At 45.2% G+C, this 23,363-nt stretch overlaps 1 protein-coding gene across 1 annotated transcript; it reads right to left on the reverse strand.

Annotated features, from left to right (window-relative positions):
- Positions 1-1,912: 1,912 nt before the first annotated feature.
- LOC311203755 (inositol 1,4,5-trisphosphate receptor-interacting protein-like 1) lies at positions 1,913-3,466 on the reverse strand (the record flags this gene model as incomplete). Its single annotated transcript, XM_084278513.1, is given in 2 exon segments — positions 1,913-3,340; positions 3,344-3,466. Coding segments are annotated over 2 exon segments (1,551 nt in total).
- Positions 3,467-23,363: the final 19,897 nt, after the last annotated feature.

Genomic DNA, 23,363 nt, shown 5'->3' on the forward strand with positions numbered 1-23,363 from the left:
AAAACACAAAATTCAATACACCATTTCACCAACACCTCAGTTCTATATTCTTAGAACTTGAACCTTTACCAGTAAGGTACCTTACTTCCTTTATGCAGGCCTGCTTTTTATACCTTTTGCCTTTACCTATTCCTCTGTTGCCAACCCTGCGATAGCTTTCACATTCACCTTACGGGCGGTGCCCAGGCTTCCTCCATACTCAGGAATTCCCTGCCCAACCACGCGGAACTTTTGCTCTGTCTAACTGGCAGGCTCTTTGGTGTCACCTGTGCCCAACCAAGTGGTGCTCCATGAGCGGCAACTTACAGGTTAGTTCACCAGGCCGGCTCCCCAATTCTTAAGAAGTGCCTTACCTCCCCAGTGAACGTTGTGAGGAGCTGTAAGGGTCGAAAGCGAAGCCTCTCCCCAAGAATCCCTTGGTGCCGGCTGGAGTTTGATCAGCATCCGATCCCTTCCAGTCTCACTCACAAGGTCCTATCTGGGTTGCCAACGTTGCTTTCCTCAACATTGTGGCTTTCTGGTGAATGCGTATTCTAAATTTCAGTCTTACTGTAAGCCCTCTGTAACACATAACCTGGAAAACGGATGATTTCAACTGGGGTCCTGGGCAAGGACAAGCCTCTGAACAAATGAAACAGGAAGTTGTCCATGCAGTAGCTCTTGGGCCAGTCTGGGCAGGATCAGATGTAAAAAAATCTGCTCTATGCCGCAGCTGGGCAGACTGTGGTGTATAATAAACTGCCAGAAAATGAGAAGTGATGGACCCCGTACACCGATGGGTCCTGTCCCACTGTGGGAAAGCGTTGGAGGTTGACAGCTGCTGCATGGAGTCCTATACATCAAGCTGCAGAAGCTGCTGAAGGAGAAGGTGAATCAAGCCGGTCTGCAGAGGTGAAAACCATCCCACTGGCTTTAAGCATTGCTGAACGCGTGTTGTGGTTTAGCCCTGGTCAGCAGTTAAGCAGCACACAGCCACTTGCTCGCTCCCTGCCCAGCAAGATGGGGGAGAACTTGAAGAGTGAAAGTGAGAGAATTTGTGGGCTGTGATGAAAAGAGTTTAATAGGACACACAAAAATAGTAAGCGTAGAACCCTAGAATGCTTTGGGTTGCAAGGGACCTCAAAGATCACCTAGATAATATTAATAATCTATTACTAACAATATATACACATAAGTAGTGCTGAACGGCACCGCTTCTCTCCACCTGAAGTTGATGCTGCATGAGACCCCCGGGTGCCATGCAAGACCCCCACCTAGCTTCTGAATCCACGGCGCAAGCAAAGCAAACCAAGGGATTTGTTCACCACTTCCTATCGGCAGGCAGGTATTCACCCCAAAGCTGATGCTGGGCAAGACCCCCTACCACTGTACCAAGCTCTCAGCTGCTGCACCAGGCCCCCAGCTGTCACTCTGCCCCGCAGCCCGCTCCCACTTACAAACAGAACATGACGTCCTATGGTATGGAATAGCCCTTTGGCCAATGGGTATCTCAAATGCCTATCATGCAGCAGCTTCCAGGAAAATCAAACAGCACAATGGGCAGCTAAAGAAGACCAAGAGAACAATGCGGGGGGAGGGGGGACGACACACGGACACACAGGACACTCAAGCCCAGGCAGAAACCAGAGCCCGCTATATCAGCTTTTCTGAAGAATGCTCCCCAAATTGGCAGCAGCTAAGTGGTCAGCACCCTTTGCCCACCTTCCCCAACACAGCGATGCACAGACACTTGCAGGCATGTGTTATTTTCAAACACAACATTTAATGGCATCTTTGCACAGGGTAATGGTCCAGGAGGGAAAGGATGATCTCTTTTTTTTTTTTTTTTTGTCCTGGATTCTCTCCTTCTTTTCCCTTCTCTATGTGGTGTCTGTGAGATGCACAAATACCGCTCTGTGCATGAAGACCTCTTTCAGTGTCCTTTGAAGAGCAGTGTCACAAGCTCTTCTTCTAGCTCACTGAAGTCACACAGTGCCTTTGCATGGGCTGCTGGATCCTCCACCAGGTACCAGAAGAGATTGAGTGGCTCAGCTGTTTCTAACGCCATGGGCAAGACAATCTCCTTGGGCACATTCTCATTGCCAAAGAAGAAATGGTTGAGGCGTTTCTCCTCCAGGCAGCAGTGCAGGTATGACTTGATATCCCACAGCCGCAGCAGGAAATCCTTCCTGCACCAGCCTGACAGGGGTATGGTTGTCAGGAGGTGCATCACAGCTGTCTTGAAGGCATAGGTAGAAAAGTCAGTGCCCACCAGGATGCAGGCACAGAGCTGCAGGCACTTGAGGTGGAAGCTGTCATACGGGGTCCGCCTGGCAATATACCTGAAGAACTTCACCTCCGCCACAGCGTAGGTCTCTGGCCACTTTGTGTTTGAGGTGGAGCTGGCTTCCATACTCTGGCTGCTCACAAAGATGTCCGAGTCACCTTGTTGCACCCCAAACATGATCTCCACAAAGTAGGTTCTTCTGGAAGTATTTGTCAGCTGCAGCTTACAGGAGTGGCTGGAGGGTAGTATCTTCATACAGTAGTGACGTGACTGAGGCAAAAGCATCCAAGCTGACCTAACATACTTCTGGAACCAGCAGAGAGTTTTCTGCATGTCTAGGTAGGAGTCAGTGCAGAGGGTATGCAGGAGGCTGGGACCCTGATTACTCCTCAGTCTTGCCTCGGAGTGGTGGAGGAAGCACAGCATTTTCCCCACCAGCTGCTCATTCGTGCAGGTGCACTCAAGCTCCACACGGATGCAGGCATGCTTTGCTGGTATCTCCCCTGGGGTGCCCATCTCCAGGTGGAAGACATGCCCACTGGGGGGATTCATTGGGATGAGCAGGGAATAGACAGCATCATGCTCCTGAGGACTCCAACCTTCAAAGGTGCTTCCCACACCGATAGGTGGTTGCAGCACTGGAAAGAACTTCTTTGTGAAGAGGCCTTGGAAGGTGTGGATGACATTCCCCACCAGCTCCTCAACCACCTGTCTCCGGTAGGTCAGGTTCTGCTTTGGCCACTGGATGCGCTTTGCAAAAATCCTGCCCAGATTAATCTCACCATCATCAGAATCTTCACTTTCTTCCTCTTCCTCCTCCTCTTCCACCATCTCCTCAATGTCACTGCTGGAGCTATCATCACTGATGTCTGCCTGATGACTCCTTTTCTGGAGCCGCCACCAGAGGCCAAAGAGCAGGACCAGGACTCCAGCAATCACCCAGAACTGCCAGTACTGCAGGGCAGCAAAGAGCAGGGATCGCCAGGCCATGCTGCTCTGCTCCTGAGTGCTGGGCTCCAGGCTTCTCTGCTCCACAGTCCTCTGCTCCAGCTCCTGCTGCAGCAGAGTCATCTTCTAGCTCAGGCAGATGTGACGCTGCTCCATGCGATCACGAGTGAGCTCATCCAGCTCCTCACCAATCATATGCAGGCGCCGGATGATGCTTTTCACAAGCTTTGTAATGACTGTGGTGACAGACATAGCCTGCAGGAGAAAAGGGCTTCAGCGGGCCTGGGAAGGATCTGGGAGGGGAGCTGCAGAGAGTAGGGAGCCAGTAGGAGAGGGGGTGAGGCAGCTGGGAGGCAGCAGGGCCTGTGCCCAGCCCCCGTGTCGACAGCACCATGCCCAGGCCAAGGCTCATCAACCAGAGGCTGGTCCCTTGATGCCGGGTGAGAACCCACCTCCCCGGGGGCCCATATTTCTGCCCCAGCCCTCGTCCAGCCCAGCCTCCCCCATGTCTGTACTCACCACTAGCCAAGGCTACACTGGGCAGCAGTTGCTTTTGTGCAACCCTTACAACCACCTGTCCCCATTGTGATGCTGCTGCTGCCACAGGCACAGGAGACAATCACAGATGCTGCTGTAGCCAGCCCCACCCTTGAGCCTCACCCTGGCTCTTTGTGACAGGATTCTTCCGCTGCTGCCCCCACCTGTCCCTGACTTTGTCCTGTAAATCTGGACTGATTGATAATCATTGCTGATGGTTGTGATGTCTCCATCCATCTCACGGGTGAGGTGATTTTGGGATGAGAGATAACAGCACAATAGCCAAGGGCTATCTATGCAAATGTGCCCACCTGCGCAGAGCGCTGGTCAGTGTCCACTGGCACCTGCGGGTGGTGTGTTAAATATGACTATGAGCCAATCATCTTACTCCATAAACACTGAGCAGTCCAAGAGCCCTTTGAGCTCTCCTGAGACAACAGTGGCTTCATGTCAGGCTTCACGTCTCTCATCCAGCCCAGTTTACCCCCTGGGCCAGTGTGTGCACGCACCGCTAGCCCAGGCCACACCGGTCAGTGCTGCCTGCGCGCCCCTTGTAACCACCAGCCCCCATTGTGATGCTGCTGCTGTCACAGGTGCAGGAGCCAATCACAGGCGCGGCCACAGCCAGCCCTGCCTGTGGGTCTCACCCTGGCCCCGCTGCTCACAAGTGCCCCGGGCAAGCCAAAGCCTCAAAGACACCCCCAAATCACAGGCCAGCCTGGTGGCATGGTGTCCTAGTTGTGGCCAGGCCAGAGTCAACCTCCCCAAGCAGCCAGCACAGCTGAGCTGAGTTATCGCAGCTCTTCCTCCTGAGACCTGCCCTCCTGGCTGCTGGTGGCATATAGTTGTGAGAATAACAAGTTAAAGAATGTAGTTTGAGCTACAAAGTTTGGGAAAAGCCATAATTATAATGAAAAATGATGCAGGTGCCTTAAAATTAGGAGACTTTAATGTGAATTATACAGCCCTAAACTAGAGGTTGTGTTTCGACCCATGTAAAGGTAAAGTTTCTTGCCAAAACATTTCCATACCAAGTGGGTGTCCACTCCCTGTAATTCAAGGATTAAGGAGAGACTTTTCATTTGACTGTATTCTTAAAGGATTATGGTGGCTATGTGGAGATGGAAAGGCCTGCTCCATAAATGGAGCAGAACACAAACTTTAGGATACCGAATTCCTGGAGACCAAATATTTAATCACTTGAGGAATTCTATGAACCCCTTGAGGACAATACATAAAAAGGGACTAAACCCCCTAGTAGTACAGCCAGCTGCTTTTCACGAGTTTGCAAGATGGTTGCTCCCATTGCTTGAAGTAAGTGAATTGGAAAAAGCTACAGTTACTATGTCTGCCAGCATGGAGTTATTCCAAAAGGAAACAAGAGATGCTATCCATAGATAGCAAATAGAGGTTTCTTCCTTAAGTGATGTAGTTAGACAAAACCTATTACCATTAGCTCTGTCGCATGGTAAAGAAGGAGTCACGTGCATGGCAATAAACCAAAGCTGTTGTGCATCTATAAATCGGGAAAAGGAATGGAAGCAAATTTAAATAATTTGGAATCAAACAAAAATTCTTCACCAAATAGCTCAAGATAATACATCGTGAGGATTTAAAGAGGCTTGGAATAAGCTTACTTCCTGGCACCCAAAACTTTGCCTGGCTCAAACAACTTTTTACATGTGTTGTTATGATGATAAGTATTTTAGTTATAATTTCTTCTGTGGCAATTTAATGTTCTTTGTGGAGGTGTAAATGAACCACTATAACATACGGGGACTGGAGGAGAAATAAAATAAGACATCAGGTAGAGACAGGTAAATACTTTTCAAAATCATTAAAATAGGATGGTATCATTTGAGATTCCAAAAGAATTTGTAAGGATAATGAAAAGGGGAGAATGATTCAATGATATGTAATAATGATGAGTCTATTGATATAGATGTAGCTTAAGAGACAATTAATTGATATAGCTTTAATATAAGAAGAATTTGTGTGTTTTGAGAATAGATTTGTTTTGGATTTTAGTAGAATATGGGTCTAACCATGTGAGCTGTTTCATGAGAGCAGCTACAAAAATTAGGGGTAACAGCGGAACAGCTTTGAAGATAAAGAAGTGAAGATAGGGGAGTCATAAATAATGAGATCAACAACCAATTCAGAGACAGAGTATATCATGTTTTCAGCAAAAAGGTGTTCCTAACTAGTTTGTGCAGGAAAGTGTTTTTGAGTGCAGGAATGTGTTTTAGAAACTATGGAGAAAACTGTAAAGAGCATGCACTGAGAGACAGGAAGACGTCCAGCCTTCATCCCTGAAGACCACCAGAAGACACCTTGAGTGTCACTAAGCATGTTCTATCTTGGAGGAGTTAATGTAAATGACTTCCTAGAAATAATTTGCATAACCCTGCCTTTCCTTAGCAATTATAATGAATATGTATAGTTAATCTGTATCAATATGAGAAATTTGGCTTTAAACAGCGCACACAGTGTTCCCAGCACTGCAATAAAGAATTCCTGCTTAACAGTCACCAAGGCTACCAAGTTTTGATTCTGGCTTTTCAAGGCATCAGTTTAGCACCCCTAGTGGGACCCTCTCTGCTCGGCTGCAGGATCCGGTAAGGAACAGGACTGCCTAGGTGCATCCTGGGATTTCCCAGAGGGACTCCTCGCTCAGCTTGGCTCACTGCAGGAGTAGACAAGGACCATTCTCCAATTTTTAAGGTATTCCTCTAAACTCATGTGAGCTCTGGGTTTTGGTGTATACCTAGTTGTATCTGGTATACTTGGGTATCTTGGTATTTGGTTTTTGGAGACGGGTCGTTTGGGGGATACTGTAAGTTGTCGGGGGACGGCCCACGCGAGTGTCGTATACCAGGTTACTAGTGCCTGATTGTATACGCTTGATTAGTAGCGTGTAAATGCTGCTAATGATTGGAATCTCGCTAAGTGTATCGAGTATTGTTCTGGTTTGGATTTATCATATAAAGGTCTTGTGTAGGTGTGACTGAGACTTTTAAGTCCTGCTGTGAACTTCTGTAACAATGTGGTTCAGTGGGAGAAATCCTGCCTGTCACACGGGAGACCGGGGTTTGATTCCCAATGGGAGTCGCTGCTCTGGTGGCACTGATTTATTGGTCTTGACTTTGGATATTGTTACAAGGAACTGAGTTTTGAAAACTGATTTAGATTTAATGACCGGTTGGTGTGAGTGAAATGAACTAATGGTGGTGTGAGTGGAGAGTGACTGAGTCACAACAGATCTGCGATAGAGAAAATTACCCACTAGAAATTTATGATTTCTTTTAAATTTTTGGTGTAATCAATGTGGAACTGATTTATTAGAGAAGCTGTATCATTCTCGTTAGTATTGCTGGAGAGATAGTCAGGAGTTGAGTTAAAAATAAGAATGGGAATTGAGAGGTTCCCACCCATGTATAAGAAGGGTTGGAATGAGGATCCAGGGAACTACAGGCCTGTCACTCTGACCTCAGTCCTGGGGAAGATCATGGAGAGGGTCATCTTGGGAGCTATCATGCAGCACACACGTGATGGCCAGGGGATCAGGCCCAGTCAACATGGGTTTACAAAAGGTAGATCCTGTCAAACTAACCTGATTGCCTTCTATGACAAGGGGACCCGCTTAATGGACAAGGGGAAGGCTGTGGCTGTGGTCTACCTGGACTTCAGTAAAGCCTTTGACACAGTTTCTCACAGCATTCTGACTGAGAAACTGGCTGCCACTGGCTTTGACAGGTGGACCCTCAGCTGGGTTAAAAACTGTCTGGATGGACAGGCCCAAAGTGTGCTGGTGAATGGAACAAAATGCAGCTGGAGGCCGGTCACGAGTGGTGTCCCCCAGGGCTCAGTCCTTGGTGCAGTCTTGTTCAACATCTTTATCAATGACCTTGATGAAGGGATTGAATGCTCCCTCAGTAATGTTAGAAATGACAAGAGGTCCTAAAAACAGGACTTAAGGTAGACAAGTAGTGAAGCAGTAATTTATTATACGTTCTTGCAAGAGCGTGTGACCCAGCAAAGTAGGCACACTTTTGGTCAGTGCCTGCAGCCTTTTTATACCACACATCTATACATATTCATCACCTGTCCCGCTTCGTATTAAGAGGAGTTCAAAGAGGTGGTTTCCATAAACTCCTCCCAATTGCGTCTGCGCATTGTCCTGTGGTAGTGGTCGTCGGGGGTCTCAGCGATGAAGGCTCCCGAGTCTTCCTCAGGTTGAACCTTTCACCTCCTTCCTCTGTTTATGGATTTTACAGGCTCAACCCAGGTGCCCCCATCCACAGCAGTACACAATATAATACACATGGCATGTCTGGGACATTCCCGCTTTCATTGGTGAAGTAAATTAAAATGTATGAGTCCTTTTGTCTGGGACAACTGCTTACTGGCAAGTAGTTGTCTTTATCTTAACTTTCTTGGCAACTGACATGGCCCTGGGCTGAAGGAAGTCAAAGCTCCATACAGGTTTCAGATTGCAACATGGTTGAAGCCTGTTCCTTGAGGCCTGATTTCCTTAAATTCCAGCCCATGTCCTCAGTCACGATTTAACCCCTTATCTCATTGTCCAGGATCATCTGTATCTTTTAGCAGAGCTATATACTCAAATTGAACCCTTGAGAACAGTATTCCCCCTTATTTTATGTGCTATCCTAAATTCTCTACACAGGATTCCTGATGAGGCAGCCTAAGTCCTTTAAGTCAGTAAAGAATACAATAACATTTTTCAGTTTGCAAAAGCAACATTTCTTAGCACTTTCCACAGTAAGTTTGCAGATGACACTAAACTGGGAGGAAGTGTTGATCTGCCTGAGGGTAGGGAGGCTCTTCAGAGGGATCTGGACAGACTGGACTGGTGGGCTGAGGCCAATGGGATGAAGTTTAACAAGGCCAAGTGTAGAGTGCTGCACATGGGACATAACAACCCCATGCAGCGCTACAGGCTTGGGGGAGACTGGCTGGAGAGCTGTCAGGCAGAGAAGGACCTGAGGTTGTTGGTTGACTGCAGGCTGAATATGAGCCAACAGTGTGCCCAGGCAGCCAAGAAGGCCAATGGCATCCTGGCTTGTATCAAAACCAGTGTGGCCAGTAGGTCTAGGGAGGTAATTGTGCCCCTGTACTCAGCATTGGTGAAGCCACACTTTGAGTACTGTGTGCAGTTCTGGCTCCTCACCATAAGAAGGCAGTTGAGGTCCTTGAATGAGTGCAGAGAAGGGAAACGAGGCTGGTGAAGGGGCTGGAGGGCAAATCCTATGAAGAGTGGCTGAGGGAGCTGGGGCTGTTTAGCTTGGAGAAAAGGATGCTGATGGGAGACCTTACGACCACCTACAATTATCTGAATGGAGGTTGTAGAGAGGTTGGTGTTGATCTCTTCACCAAAGTGACAGGTGATAGGACAAGGGGAAATGGCCTTAAGTTGTGCCAGGGCCAGTTCAGACTAGACATTAGGAAAAAATTCACTGAAGGGGTTGTTGGGCATTGGAACAGCCAAAGAAGCTGCTTTGGGGCCTGAATTTGTTAAGACATGTAATCTTACTCCTTGTGTATCTATAGTAATCTTACTCCTTGTGTATCTATAGAAATGGAAGGAATTGGGAACTTTTGAAACAAAAGAAGGGAAGTGGATTCTCTCGGATGGATGAAAAATGCTAAAAAAAACCCACAAACAAATCATGAAGGAAATAATGGCCATTTTACACCAAGGGAGTCATTGGGGGGTACAAATAATGTGTGATTTAATCCTAAGGAAGTATGGACACATAGAAATGTATACTGTAGCTAAACAGATCTGTAAAAGGTGCATTGTTTGTAAAAAGATAAATAAAAAGGTTCTCAAGAAACAGCCTCAAGGAGGAAGAGAACCTGGTTTAAGACCTTTTCAAAGTATTCAAATAGATTTCATGGAAGGTTGAAATATCCTGGTATTGGTTGGCCATCTAACAGAATGAGTGGAAGCATGTCCATCCAATGGCTTCAGCCACAGCTGCAGAGGTCATTAAAATCCTTCCAGAACAAATTATTCCCCGGTATGGAATAATTGAAAATGTGGATTCAGACCAAGGGAGTCACTTTACATCCAGGGTGCTTCAAGGGACTATGGAAGGATTAGGGATATCCTAGGACTTTCATCCTCCCTGGCATCCGCCCTCCTCTGGTAGGGTTGAACGGATGAATCAAACCCTAAAGAAACAATTATCAAAGTTAATTTTAGAAACTACCTTGGATTAAATGTCTGCCCATTGCCTTGCTGAGAATTTGAATTACACCTAGGAAAGACTTTGGTGTATCTCCCTATGAAATGTTCTTTGGCTTGCATTATATGGGTGAAATCAGAAAAATCCCAAGGTTTGAAACCAAAGATACTTTTCTTAAGAACTATATACTGGGGCTAATCTCTTCCTTAGCCTTTCTCAGGAATAAAGGTCTCTCTGCACAAACTCCACCATTGGAATTTGCAGCCCATAATATCCAACCTGGAGAATGGGTTCTGACTTGGAAGGAATCCAAGCTACAGCCTGAATGGGAAGGCCCTTTCCAGGTTCTACTGACAACTGAAGCTGCCATGAGAACTGCTGAGAAGGGTTAGACTCATTACACCCGGCTCAAAGGACCAGTGGAACAACCTTCTGAGGACAAACATTGGTGTGTATACAGCCCATGGAGAATCCTCTGCTCACCAAACTGAAGAAACAGTAATTTAAAGATGGTTTGAAATATTGTTTTAGTAGTGATTTTCTTTAGTTTTTATTATACTGTTGTGTTTGGGGAGGGGTAAAAGGTCTGAAAATATTCAAAATGATGTTAATATGGTGTTTATATGTCACTTTAGTGCAAATAGGAGTGTTGGGTCGTGCTAGAAAACCCCTTAGTAATCAAAAGAACTTACAATTCAGCATTCCAGAGGGGACCGGGATCCAGAGCACTATGTTTGATGCTTGCCAAATTTTGGATTGTGGGAATCTAAAAAAACCCCAAAGGGCACAGAGCCATGCAGAAAAGTACATGTGTCCTGAACCAATACAAGGTTAGACACTTTATGGGATAGGTCCTTGCTTGCCCCTCTTGGAACAATGTTTGGTGGACTACCAAGGTTAATGGATGGACAGCAGATGTAAATTGAAAAAGTTTATATTAGGAACCCCTAAAAGAGATGATTACCATCTCAAAAGGACATACTACCCACAATTGCCAAGAAAAAGAGGGAAAGATCCAGTAGGGCGATTCAAAATAACTGTAGAAATACCTGAAAATAAAACTTCAGACAAGGGAAAAGAGTGGAAAAGTACACAGAAACCTAGGACAAAGATAGGAGGACTTGTCAATGATCCTACAATAGTAAAAGTAGTTAGAATTGAGGATTTGAAACAGACATTTGAAATAGAAACAGGATATGGAGAGATGAATGCCTGGGTGGAATGGGTAAAATACACTGTGAAAAGTTTAAACAAGAGTGTTTGCCATGCATGTGCCTCAGGTTGACCTAAACCACAAGTTGTCCCCTTTCCCCTAGGATGGTCCAATGATCACACAGAAATGGAGTGCATTATTGCACTGTACCAGGAAAAAACAGCCTGGGTAAATGATACCTGTAAAACACTCTCACTTCTGTTCCCAGCCTTGCTGAAGAAGGACATTCAAACACCCCCTGTTCTCACAGGTGTAGTTGGAAATCACACGGCTTGTCTTTCACGACAGGGCGGAGTGACTACACAATTTGTAGGGGAGTTCTCAGGATGTAAGAGAACGTTGAATGTGACAAATGTTAAAGGTGGGAACTATTCATCATTACAGGTTCCCAGAGCTGACTGGTGGTGGTATTGTGGAGGGAGAGTTCTGAGTAATATTCTTCCGCCCAACTGGAAAGGCACTTGTGCTATAGTACAATTGGCTATCCCATTCACCCTGGCATTCAGAGAGGATGAGGTTTCTAGAGAGAAAGACATCAGGGCCAAAAGAAGCATATTGGGAACGTCCTTTGATGACAGAATATATATATAGATTCAATTGGAGTTCCTTGAGGGGTTCCTGATGAATTTAAGGCTAGGAATCAGATTGCTGCAGGTTTTGAATCATTCTTTTTTGGTGGGTCACAGTAAGTAAAAATGTAGGTTGCATCAATTATATCTGTTATAATCAACAGAGATTCATAAGTCATATGAGGGATGCTGTTAAAGGAATGTCAGAACAATTGGATGCCAATAGCAGAATGACATGGGAAAATAGGATGCTCCTAGATATGTTGCTAGCAGAAAAAGGAGGAGTATGTGTCATGTTAGGGGGAAAGTGTTGCACATTTATACCAAATAATATACTGGTCCTGATGGAACGATTGCCAGAACCTTACAAGGCCTTACCACTTTGGCCCATGAACTAGCAGAAAATTCAGGAATAGATACTTCTCTTACTGGGTGGTGGGAATCCTGGTTTGGAAAATGGAAGGGAATGGTGATATCAGTTTTCATTTCCCTGATAGTGGTAACAGGAATTTTAGTGGCCATAGGGTGTTGTATAATCCCTTGTGTTAGGGGTCTTATACAGAGATTAATAGAAACTGCAATAACTGAGAAGATGCCCCTGGGACCACTGCCTTATAATATGCTTCTCCTAGAGGAACAAGAAACAGATAATAGAGAATCTCAGGAAAAAGAATGTGAAGCAATACTGGCCAGGTTAGAAGCTTCATATGAAATGGGACTTTGAAAATATGCAAAAGGCAACAGTGAGTATAAAGAAAAGAAGGGGGGAATTGTGGAAAATGCTAAGAAATGTTGCTTTTGCAAACTGAAAAATGTTATTGTATTCTCTACTGACTTAAAGGACTCAGGCTGCCTCATCAGAGATCCTGTGTAGAGAATTTAGGATAGCACATAAAATAAGGAGGAATACTGTTTTCAAATAAGGGTTCAATTTGAGTACATAGCTCTGCTAAAAGATACAGATGATCCTGGACAATGAGATAAGGGGTTAAATCGTGACTGAGGACATGGGCTGGAATTTAAGGAAATCAGGCTCAACGAACAGGCTTCAATCATGTTGATTGTACATCAAGTCAAACGGGCAAAACGATGTGGGGTCTCTGGGGTCTCGATAAATCTAATCATTTTGATCAGGAGAGAACAAACCTTTTCAGAGGCTACAAAATTAACACGTGTAATCTGAAACCTGTATGGAGCTTTGACTTCCTTCAGCCCAGGGCCCTGTCAGTTGCCGAGAAAGTTAAGATAAAGACAACTACTTGCCAGTAAGCAGTTGTCCCAGACAAAAGGACTCATACATTTTAATTTACTTCACCAATGGAAGTGGGAATGTCTCAGACACGCCATGTGTATTATATATTGTGTACTGCTGTGGATGGGGGCGCCTGGGTTGAGCCTGTAAAATCCATAAACAGAGGAAGGAGGTGAAAGGTTCAACCTGAGGAAGACTCAAACCTTCATCGCTGAGACCCCCGACGACCACTACCATAGGACAATGCGCAGACGCAATTGGGAGGAGTTTATGGAAACCACCTCTTTGAACTCCTCTTAATACGAAGCGGGACAGGTGATGAATATGTATAGATGTGTGGTATAAAAAGGCTGCAAACTCTGACCAAAGGTGTGCCTACTCTGTTGGGTCACCCGGTCTTGCAAGAACATATAATAAATTACTGCTTCACTACTTGTCTACCTTAAGTCCTGTTTTTAGGACCTTTTGTCATTTCTAACACTATCCTAAATTCTCTACACAGGATCTCTGATGAGGCAGCCTGAGTCCTTTAAGTCAGTAAAGAATACAATAACATTTTTCAGTTTGCAAAAACAACATTTCTTAGTACTTTCCACAACCTCAGAAAATTTGTTTCCAAAAAGTTATCATCTGTCCCTTTGTTTCGATAATTTGAAACCAGGTAAAAATTCTACCTCTTATTTTCTAAGTCTCCAGTGTAGGATGAGAGGTGTGTCCCTTGCCTCCTCCCTTTTCTATTTTAAAGAGAATTGCAAATTTAGAATAGCACCTTTGAAAATCTCATTTCCACCCTGTTTTTATTTTTTTTTTGTTACCAAGATAGGTTTATATTGTTGCACTTAGTGAATTTATTTCATTTACACTGTATGAGCCACACAGTTCTACCATCAAATTCCCCCCTTATTATGTCTACATGATTTTAGTACATTCACACATGTTTCTGCCTTATAAGTAACTTCTTTGGTTATGCCAAACAAACTTAATTTTTGCATACAATGCAGAAAGAGCTAGAACAGTTGGTGCATGTCTGTGACACAGTGGTAGTGGTCAGAGTCAGTGTCCTGATGGTATATCCCTTGAATTCTAGAAAAGAGGACCTGTGTTACTTTGTGTCATATTGAAAGGCACCGACTCCGATCATGGTGCATCAAAGACACCTTTAATAACAATTTAGCAAACTTTTATACCATCTCCATGCCTGAAGCAGCAGCCTGGAGTCAGGGTCCAGTACTTTTCATTAACACAAGAACAACTTTCCTATGCAAAAGCTTGCCCCACCCTGGCGAACTCCCGTTGTGCAGGAGTCTTTCTGTCTGCACCTTCTTTAACACTACAAAGCGCACCCTGCCACCTTCCTGCTGAACAGCACACAAATTTCCATCTCTACAAGACCCTCCATCTCCTGCTTTAGTGCTTTTTCTCTTGCTTTCGCAGCTTCCCTCCAACGAGCATAACTGCCTCTTTTCCAGGGCCTCTTGCCTCTCAATCTGATAGCTGATCTACATTATGGCCTTTCCAAGCTGATGACAGGAGTCATCATGTCTTCTAGGGACAGCTGTGTGCTTTCCTTTTCACTATGGACTTGGGCAAGTGTGTTCTTTTTGATGTAGTTTATGTAACCTTCAATTCAGTTATATCCCTATTAAAAAAAAAAAAACCTGCTGTTTAGTTAATACTTATTATTCAACAAGCACTAAAAGAGGGCAGGTTTAGATCTGATGTTAGGAAGAAATTCTTCCCTGTGAGGGCGGTGAGGCCCTGGCACAGGCTGCCCAGAGAAGCTGTGGCTGCCCCCTCCCTGGCAGTGTTCAAGGCCAGGCTGGATGGGGCTTTGGGCAGCCTGGGCTGGTGGTGGATGTCCCTGCCATGGCAGGCAGTTGGGACTGGATGGGCTTTGAGGTTTCTTCCAACCCAAACCACTCAGTGATTCTATGATTCTGTTTCTCATCTTGATAACACTGTAGTCTGTGATGAGTCTTTTCACTTCTCTAAGCGATACCTGAGGAGCAATTGCGTATTTTCACAAAACTGATTATGAACCTCTGTCCATTATGTACCTTCCTCTACCAGCTATAAAGCAAGCATCAATTGTATGCAAGTGATCACCACACACTAAAGATTATATTTTTTGGCAGGGGGAAAGAGAACTTCGTGCTTGGATCTGTACTTTGCGACACTATTGGGGCTTTAATACTTTTTTTCCTTAGGAGGACTCCATTTTATTTGTACTATAGCTGTGGAAGTAGAGGTTAATCAGTATTCTCAAACAAGGTCACATACAGGACCAGATTCTCAGTGCTTGTACTGTTGTCCTGAAATCTTGCCAGAGAAAATGTTTGTACAAATGCAAGGCCACCTTTCAGGTCAGAAGCAGTTTATTATGAAACTGACAATATACTCGCCTTAAGAAGTGGGATTAGAAAATCTTGATGTGATTCTCATACTGTTTATCATAGTGACAGAACAGGTTTGGAGGTATCAGAAAGCAAATACGACATATTTTCTCCACGCTTGCTGTCTTTGAGGGTCATGTATTCATTAGAGTTCCTAGACATAACAGTAATTACAGAAGTCCGGTCTGGAGCTTTGAGGAAGATCTGCTTGAATCGTTTTTTAAAGCATACCAATATTATTGAAGACTGACAAAACCTTAAATGGTTCTTGGTTAAAGATGAATGTTCTAAGCCTATGTAAAACAATACAAGCAGCTCAAAAGGACAAAAAAACCACAAAACCCTTGTACATGCAAAAGTCAGATTTTATCTTGAGCAGATATTACAAACAGAATATTTCAAGTGAAAAACACCAAAGAATTTTCTCACTTCAATCCATTGCAGACTTGAAGGGTGGGTTGTTTTATTCAGGCTTTTTCTCTCACAAACTATCTTCTTTTTTTTTTTTTTCTTTTTGGCTTCCTGAAGCCACAGACAGCTCTACCCTCTCCCATCTGTCCCTCAGACCTGAAGGTCTGTGTCTGCTTCTGGCGCTCCTTAGCAGTCTCCCATTCTTTGCTGTACTTAATCTTTTAATCTTCCTTCCTACAGTTTATTTTCACAGAATCACAGAACCATTTTGGCTGGAAAAGACCTTTGAGATCATCAAGTCCTACTGTCAACCTAGCACTGTAGCACTGCCAAATCCACCACTAAACCATGTCCGTAAGCACTGCATCAAGAAGTCTTTTAAAATACCTCCAGGAATGGTCACTTTTAAATACCTCCAGGAAGTGGGGAACCACTTCTCTGGGCAGCCTGTTCCAATGATCAACAAACCTTGTGGTGAAGGAATTTTTCCTAATATTAAAACTGAACTTCATCTGGTGCAACTTGAGACCATTTCCTCTTGTCCTTCGTGCACCTCATGGCAATCCTAAACCTTGGAACAAGAAATATCCCGTTTCAGGGATAAAACTCTTCCCCCAGGAATAAGGAACCTCTTCCTTTTCCCATTCTTAAGTCTGTTTTATACTCTCCTCCGCAGTTTCCAAGGTTTCTCTGAAGGAAGGTGGAATTTCCCATTTTTTCCTATGGTTTTTACATATACTTTTGCCAAATGAAGGCTCTACATCCTAGACACATCTTTTCAGAATATGGACAAGAAAATAAAACAGATCTGCCTATGACAACCACAGAGCCATGTTTTATGAAGAGTTGAAATTAGAGTAATGATGTTTTAAAACACTAATACGGAGGCAAAACATAAAAGCCACAATCACGTTTTGTAAGCAGAACCCTTCCCCCACTGTTGTTTCCAGTCCAGGAGCCACATGGTGAATTAGCAGCAGCCCCTCTCAAAGTGTGAACAGTAAGTCCCCCCTCTGCATTCACCAGGTGCTTACAGCCCCAGTGCCCCTGCACTGGCCTGCCCATGTTTTCTGTCCATCTTGCCCTGTGATCTTGAAAGCACTCCACAGCACTCCCAGAGATGACCTATGACAGTGTTTAAAGCCCAGACATTTTTCTACACATTATTTGAATGTAATACGTACATCCAGAGTCAGATATTTCCCTAACTGCTTGAAAAACTCCTTCACAGCCTGTGCTTACACACAGAGATTCTGTCACCTCCTGGATCAGTCTGAAGCAATGTGCAGAGAGATAGTATCATGAAAATTAAGTTTTGGCTAACAGACTAATCAAATTGTCCCAGAGCAGAAATAGTGATGACATTAAAATTTTGAACTAAACACCAAAGAAATAGTATGGCTTTCATGCCGTGTCCCCTTAGAAGACACCCAAGATTGCAGCTGCAGCACATGTTCAGTCTAATGCCCGCGCTTCAGGACAACTTTTGTCTTTGTCAGACCCTTGGGAAATGGACCCTAACAATCATTTGGGAGTAGCACACTACTTTGTGAAGCAGAACACAAAGAAGGTAGCTATTTAAAGGCTAAGGCTATCTGCTCACATTAGACAGAGGTAGCACCAGAGTACATGAATTATGTCCACTTTTGTCAATATTAATCTACATTGTTACACAGATGTTGAAACCTTTGTTTTGGAAGTGACTGACAATTGCCAGAGCAAGGAACACATTAATTGAGTGCTGCTGATAACGTATCAGATGAGATAATTAGAAACATTATTGAAGTTCCTAGTATGGTCATTTATCTTATCTGTTCACTCAAAGAAAAAAAAACCTTACATGTTTTCTGCATTAAAAAAAAAGTGTCTATGAAAAAATGTGATGCAGGCAGCAAAAGTGAAATCACTATACATAAGCAGTCCTATGAGGAAAACAGTTACAGAGAAAGGTGACAATTAGAAGGTGGAAACTTGTCATCCATAAATGTCAGGTCTGACATGGAAAAAGCTTAGGGGCTGAGAAGATTATTTGCACATGAATAAGTGTGAGTAAATCATAGAATCACAGAATACCCTGAGTTGGAAGAGACCCTTAAAGATCATCAAGTCCAACTCCTGGCTCCACACAGGACCAGCCAAGTCAGAGGATAGGACTGAGCGCATGGTCCAGATGCTTCTTGAACTCAACCAGTCTGAGTGCTGTGACTACTTTTCTGGCGATTCTGTGCCAGTGCCCGACCACCTTTTCAGTAAAGAACCTCTTCTCACTAAAGAAACTCTTCCTAACATCCAACCTAAACTTCCCCTGTCTCGGCTTCATGCTGTTCCCTCCGGTTCTATCCCTGGTCACCAAAGAGAGGAGATCAGCGTCTGCCCCTTCGCACTCCTTGTCAGGAAGTCATAGACCACCATGAGGTCTCCTCAGCCTCCTCTTTTCCAAGCTGAACAAACAAAGGGACTTCCGCCTCTCCTCATAAGACTTCCCCTCCAGACCCTTCTCCATCCTCATTGCCCTCCTCTGGATACTCTCCAATAGTTTTGTGTCCCTCTTGTACTGTGGCACCCAAAGCTGCACACACAGGACTCCAGGTGAGGCCGCACCAGCACAGTGCAGAGCAGGACAATCCCCTCCCTGTACCAGCTGGCAATGCCATGCTTGATGCACCCCAGGGTAAGGTTGGCCCTCCTGGCTGCCTGGGCACACTGCTGGCTCATGGTTAACTTGCTGACGACCAAGACCCCCAAATCCTTCTCAGCATGGCTGGCCTCCAGCATCTGATCCCCCAGCCTGGATGTGCAGCCAGGGTTGCCCTTCCCAGGCGCAGAATCCAGCACTTGCCCTTGTTAAACTTCAAGCTGTTGGTGACTGTCCAGGTCTCTCTGTAAGGCTTCTCCACCCTCAACAGAGTCAACAGCTCCTACCAATTTAGTGTCATCTGCACATTTACTTAAGACACCCTCTAGTCCTGAGTCCAGGTCATTTATGAAAATGTTAAAAAGAACTGGGCCTAAACTGGAGCCCTGGGAAACCCCACTGTGACTGGCTGCCAGCCAGATGTAACCCCATTTACTGTCACCCTCTGGGCCTAACCCATCAGCCAATTGCCCACCCAACACATTATGGCTTTGCCTAGTTGTACGCAGGACATTTTGTTCAGTGAGATATTGTGAGACCCAGGATCAAAAGCCTTGCTGAAATCCAAAAAGGTAATATCAAAGGGTTCCCCTTGGTCGGCCAGCTGGGTGACCTTGTCGCAAAAGGAAATCCGATTGGATAGACAGGACCTTCATGTTCTGAACTTGTGTTGGCTGTGACCAATGACTGTGTTGTCCTTTAGGCGTTTTTCAATATCTCCCAGCATGATTTTCTCCATAATTTTACCAGACACCGACGTGAGACTGACAGGCCTGTAATTATTAGAGTCTTGTTTCTTATGCTTCTTGAAAACTGGGATGTTTGTCAGCTCTCCAGTTTCCCAAGACCATTGAAAAATAATAAAGAGGTCTCACAATGACATCACTCCCTGAGTACCCTGGGATGAATCCCATCAGGGCTCGTGGATTTATATGCATCCAGACAGAGCAACAAATCACCAACAAGTTCAGGGTTCACTAGTAGTTTAGCATTACTGCACAGTCCTCCAACCTGAGGCATCTGAAGTCTCAGAGCCCATCAGCTGTGCTGAACACAGAGGCAAAGAAGGTGTTAACTGTCTCTGCTTTGTCTATATCCCTGTCAGTAAAGTGACCATTCTCATCAAGTAAGGGACCAATGTTCTCTCTGGTCCCCATCTTGTTGTTAATGTATTGAAAAAAAAACCTTTTTATTGTCTGCTACAGTGTTTGCCAGCCTCAGCTCTGAGCTTTGGCCACGTGAATTTTCTCTCTACAAAGGTCAACAGTGTCCCTGCAATCCTTCCACAGTGCCTGACCTTGCTTCCATTGGCTATACACTTTGTTTTTCCACCTAAGCTCTAGAAGAAGGTCCCTGCTCAGCCAAGCCAGCCTCCTGCCCTGCTACTTGACTTCTGACATTTTGGAATTGCCAGTTCCTGTCTTTTTAGAGGATGGTACTTAAAAAGTGACCAGCATTGTTGGACCCCAATGCCTTCAAAAACAGTTTCCCTGGAGACCTTATCAAGCAGCCCTCTGAGCAGCCAAAAATCTACTCCCTCTGTAGCTAGTGGTGGAGTTTTGGAGGCAGTTTTCCTCCTCTCACCACTACTTCATGGTCACTATGGTCAAGATGGCCACCTACCTCCACTTCCCCCATGAGACTTTCTCTGGTCACAAGCAAGACATCTAGGAGGGCACCTTCCCTTGTCAGCTCCCTTAATAACTGAACAAGGAGGTTATCCTCCAGCTGCTCTAGGAATCTCCTGGACCTGTTTGTATCAGCTGTGTGGTGTTCCCAGTTAACATCTGGCAAAGCTGACGTGCCCCCTAAGGACAAGAGCAGTTGATCTACAGGTGTGTCTTAGTTCCCTGAGGAATAATTCAACAATGTCATCATTCTGACCAGGCAGTCTATAGTAGACTCCAACTCCAATATCCCCTTTATTTGTTTGTTCCTTACTCCTTACCCAGAGACTGTGTTGTCACCAACTGATGGCTCCGTGCAATCCAGCCCCTCCATTACATACAGTGCCACTCCCCCACCTCTCCTGCTCTGCCTGTCTCTTCTGAAGACTCTGTAACCATCACACCAGTCACAGGACCCTTCCCACCACGTTTCACTTAAGCCAGTGACGCCATAGCTCTGGGACTGAGCCAGGACTTCCCACTCTCCTTGGGTTTTCCTCATGCTCTGTGCATCTGTGTAGAAACACTTCAGATGTGCTTCAACGTACCCATCACATCTTGGAGTGGACTTAAGGAACTCAGTAACACACAGCACCTCTGATTGTAGCATGCCATCCTGGATTTTATCACCAGCCATTTGGACACACTTTAGCTGGAATTTTGGTCCCACCATGCTGACACTGTCCCTCCGTTCATGTTTAGTGAGCCTGGTTTTAGCACCTTCCCCTACAGATATAAGCCTTCTCTACAAGACCTGCCAAGTGCTGGGCTAGGGTCTTTTCCCCACTTTGGGACAGAGGGACCCCATCTGTCACCAGCAATTCTGGTGCCAAATAAACCATCCCATGATCCAACCCCCTGACCTGAGTCGATCAGGTGTGCTTTCTTGCTCCTCTTAGTGTTTTTCCTTGTCTCTAAAGGGATGGAGGAAAACACCACCTGTGCTTCCTCACCTCTAGATAATTGCCTCACTGCCCTGAAGTCCCTTTTGATAGCCCTCGGGCTTCTCTTTGCCACTTCATTGCTGCCAACCTGTAATACCAAAAGTGGGTAGCAGTCAGAGGGTTGTACCAGTTTAGGGAAGTGCCTAGTGATATTTCCAACCCAGGAACCAGGGAGGCAACAGAGGTCCCTGTGGGTAGGGTCTGGGTGACATTATCAGGCTCTCCATTGTCATCAGAAGGGAGTTGCCTATGATAACCACCCTTCTTTTGTTTTTTGCTTGGCCAGTCCTGAGGTGTGGGGATTACCAACTCACCCTAGGCGACCCCCTGGGTGTGTCATCCACATCCTCACTTTATTGCCCCTTGAGTTCCAGACCTTCAAACCTGTTCTACAAGGGCACCTGGGAGGGCAAAGATGGCAGGGAGGAGATGTGGCTGCATCTCTGAGTAGAGACCTGTCTCCATTCCTCCCTGTCCCTTTTCCCCCCTCTTTCTGTCTGATGATGACAGGATATGGGAACCTCTGTGACTGTGGAGCAGCCTCCAGTGCCTCTTGGGAGGATGACAGGGAGCAGCTCCTCCAGTCTATCTCCTTTTCACACTCCGTGATGCTCCTCAGTTGTTCTACCTCTTCCCTAAAGCTCCATCACCACCTGCTCACACTGCTCACAGTCAGTATCCCTGCTACCCTGGTAACTGCTGAAGTGGTTACAGACAAGGAAAAGCCTGAGGTTCTCAACAACTTTTTGCCTCAGTCTTCACTGGCCACTATTCTCATCACTGCTCTCAAGCTGATGGCCCACAAGACAGGGTCCAGGGAGACACAGTCCCTCCCACTTTAAGTAAGGATAAGGTTTGTGACCATATGAGGAACCTGAATGTACATAAATCCACGGGACCTGGTGAGATGCATCCCAGAGTCCTGAAGGAACTGGCTGATGTAGTTGCCAGGCCACTCTCTGTGATACTTGAAAAGTCAGGGACTGGTGTTGTTTAATATCTTTATTAATGATATTGACATTGGGATTGAGTGCACCCTCAGCAATGCTGATGATGCCAAGCTGGGTGGTGAGGTTAATGTGCCAGAGGGCTGGGATGCTGTCCAGAGGGAACTGGACAGGCTGTAGGACGGGGCGCAGGTGAACTTCATGAGGTTCAACAAACGCAGGCAGAGGGTTCAGCATCTGGGTTGGGACAATCCCTGTTATCCCTACAGGTTAGGAGATGATGTGCTGTATGTGACGGGGTTGGGCCTTTGCTTTTGTCCCTGCCCACGCTGAGTCAAAGCCACCTTTTCTCAGGAGCTGCCTCTCATCTGCCTGGTGGCTGGGAGCTCCCTCTCTCTGCCTGGGGTGTCTGGGCTCTTTTGCTGCTGATTTAACTGTCAATGAAAGGCCACTCTTGCAGTTCTCCGCTCAGGAAGATTATTAGAGAGTTTCATTATCTGTTATCAAGGCTTCCTTTCCACTGAAGATGAACAAGATAGGTGTTAACCTGGAAAAGATAGATAAGTGGAGTATCAGAGTCTAGAAAATTAAAGTCAGAAATGAAATTTTCTTCAGATCTATGGTTTCCTGATGGAGTTTCCACTCACATGCATGTTAGTAGATTAGATTTAAATGCAAGTTTCTAGTGAAGAAGATTAGATTCGAATGCAAACCTATTTAAAGAAAATTGTTTCTCTCTGAATTCAGACTGTTAGGCTCATGGGCTTGATCTTAAAGGTCTTTTCCAACCTAAATGATCCTATGATTTCTCTTGGAAAAAAATACCCTTTTGCACTGCCTTTGTGAGACTTTTTCTACAATTGCACTGTTGTAGGCTCAGAAATTAATCTCAGCACTGTAGGATAAGCAAGAAAGCATCAAATCAACCTGATGTATTTTCCAATCGAACTGAAGATCTGACACCTGACAACAAAATGAGTGATTTCTCACACTGGAAGAAAAACCTTCAAGAGCTTTACCAGCTGGTGCAAAGCAATCACAGTAACATCCCAGACAAAGCTGATGTCAAGTACCTTATGTCCTGAGATATGAGAGGGTGCATCAGGATCTGCTAGAGTGACACTTCATTGTCTGATGAAGAGGAACAAGATACCTGAGTGAGCTCTTTGAAATGACTCAATAGCATGAGGGACCAACACACAATTCTCTTTTTTTCTTCTTTTTTTTCTATTTTCTATTTTTATTTCTCTCTTCAGAACCAATGTTTTTATCTATTGATGCTATGATTCTGAGCATACATGAAATTCAAGCTTGATTAGTTTCCTGTGCTAATATGCTAGAAGAGAGGTTTTACTTAAAAAAATCCCCA

Source organism: Gallinula chloropus (genome assembly GCF_964237585.1).
Source record: "Gallinula chloropus genome assembly, chromosome: Z".
Lineage (NCBI taxonomy): Eukaryota > Metazoa > Chordata > Aves > Gruiformes > Rallidae > Gallinula > Gallinula chloropus.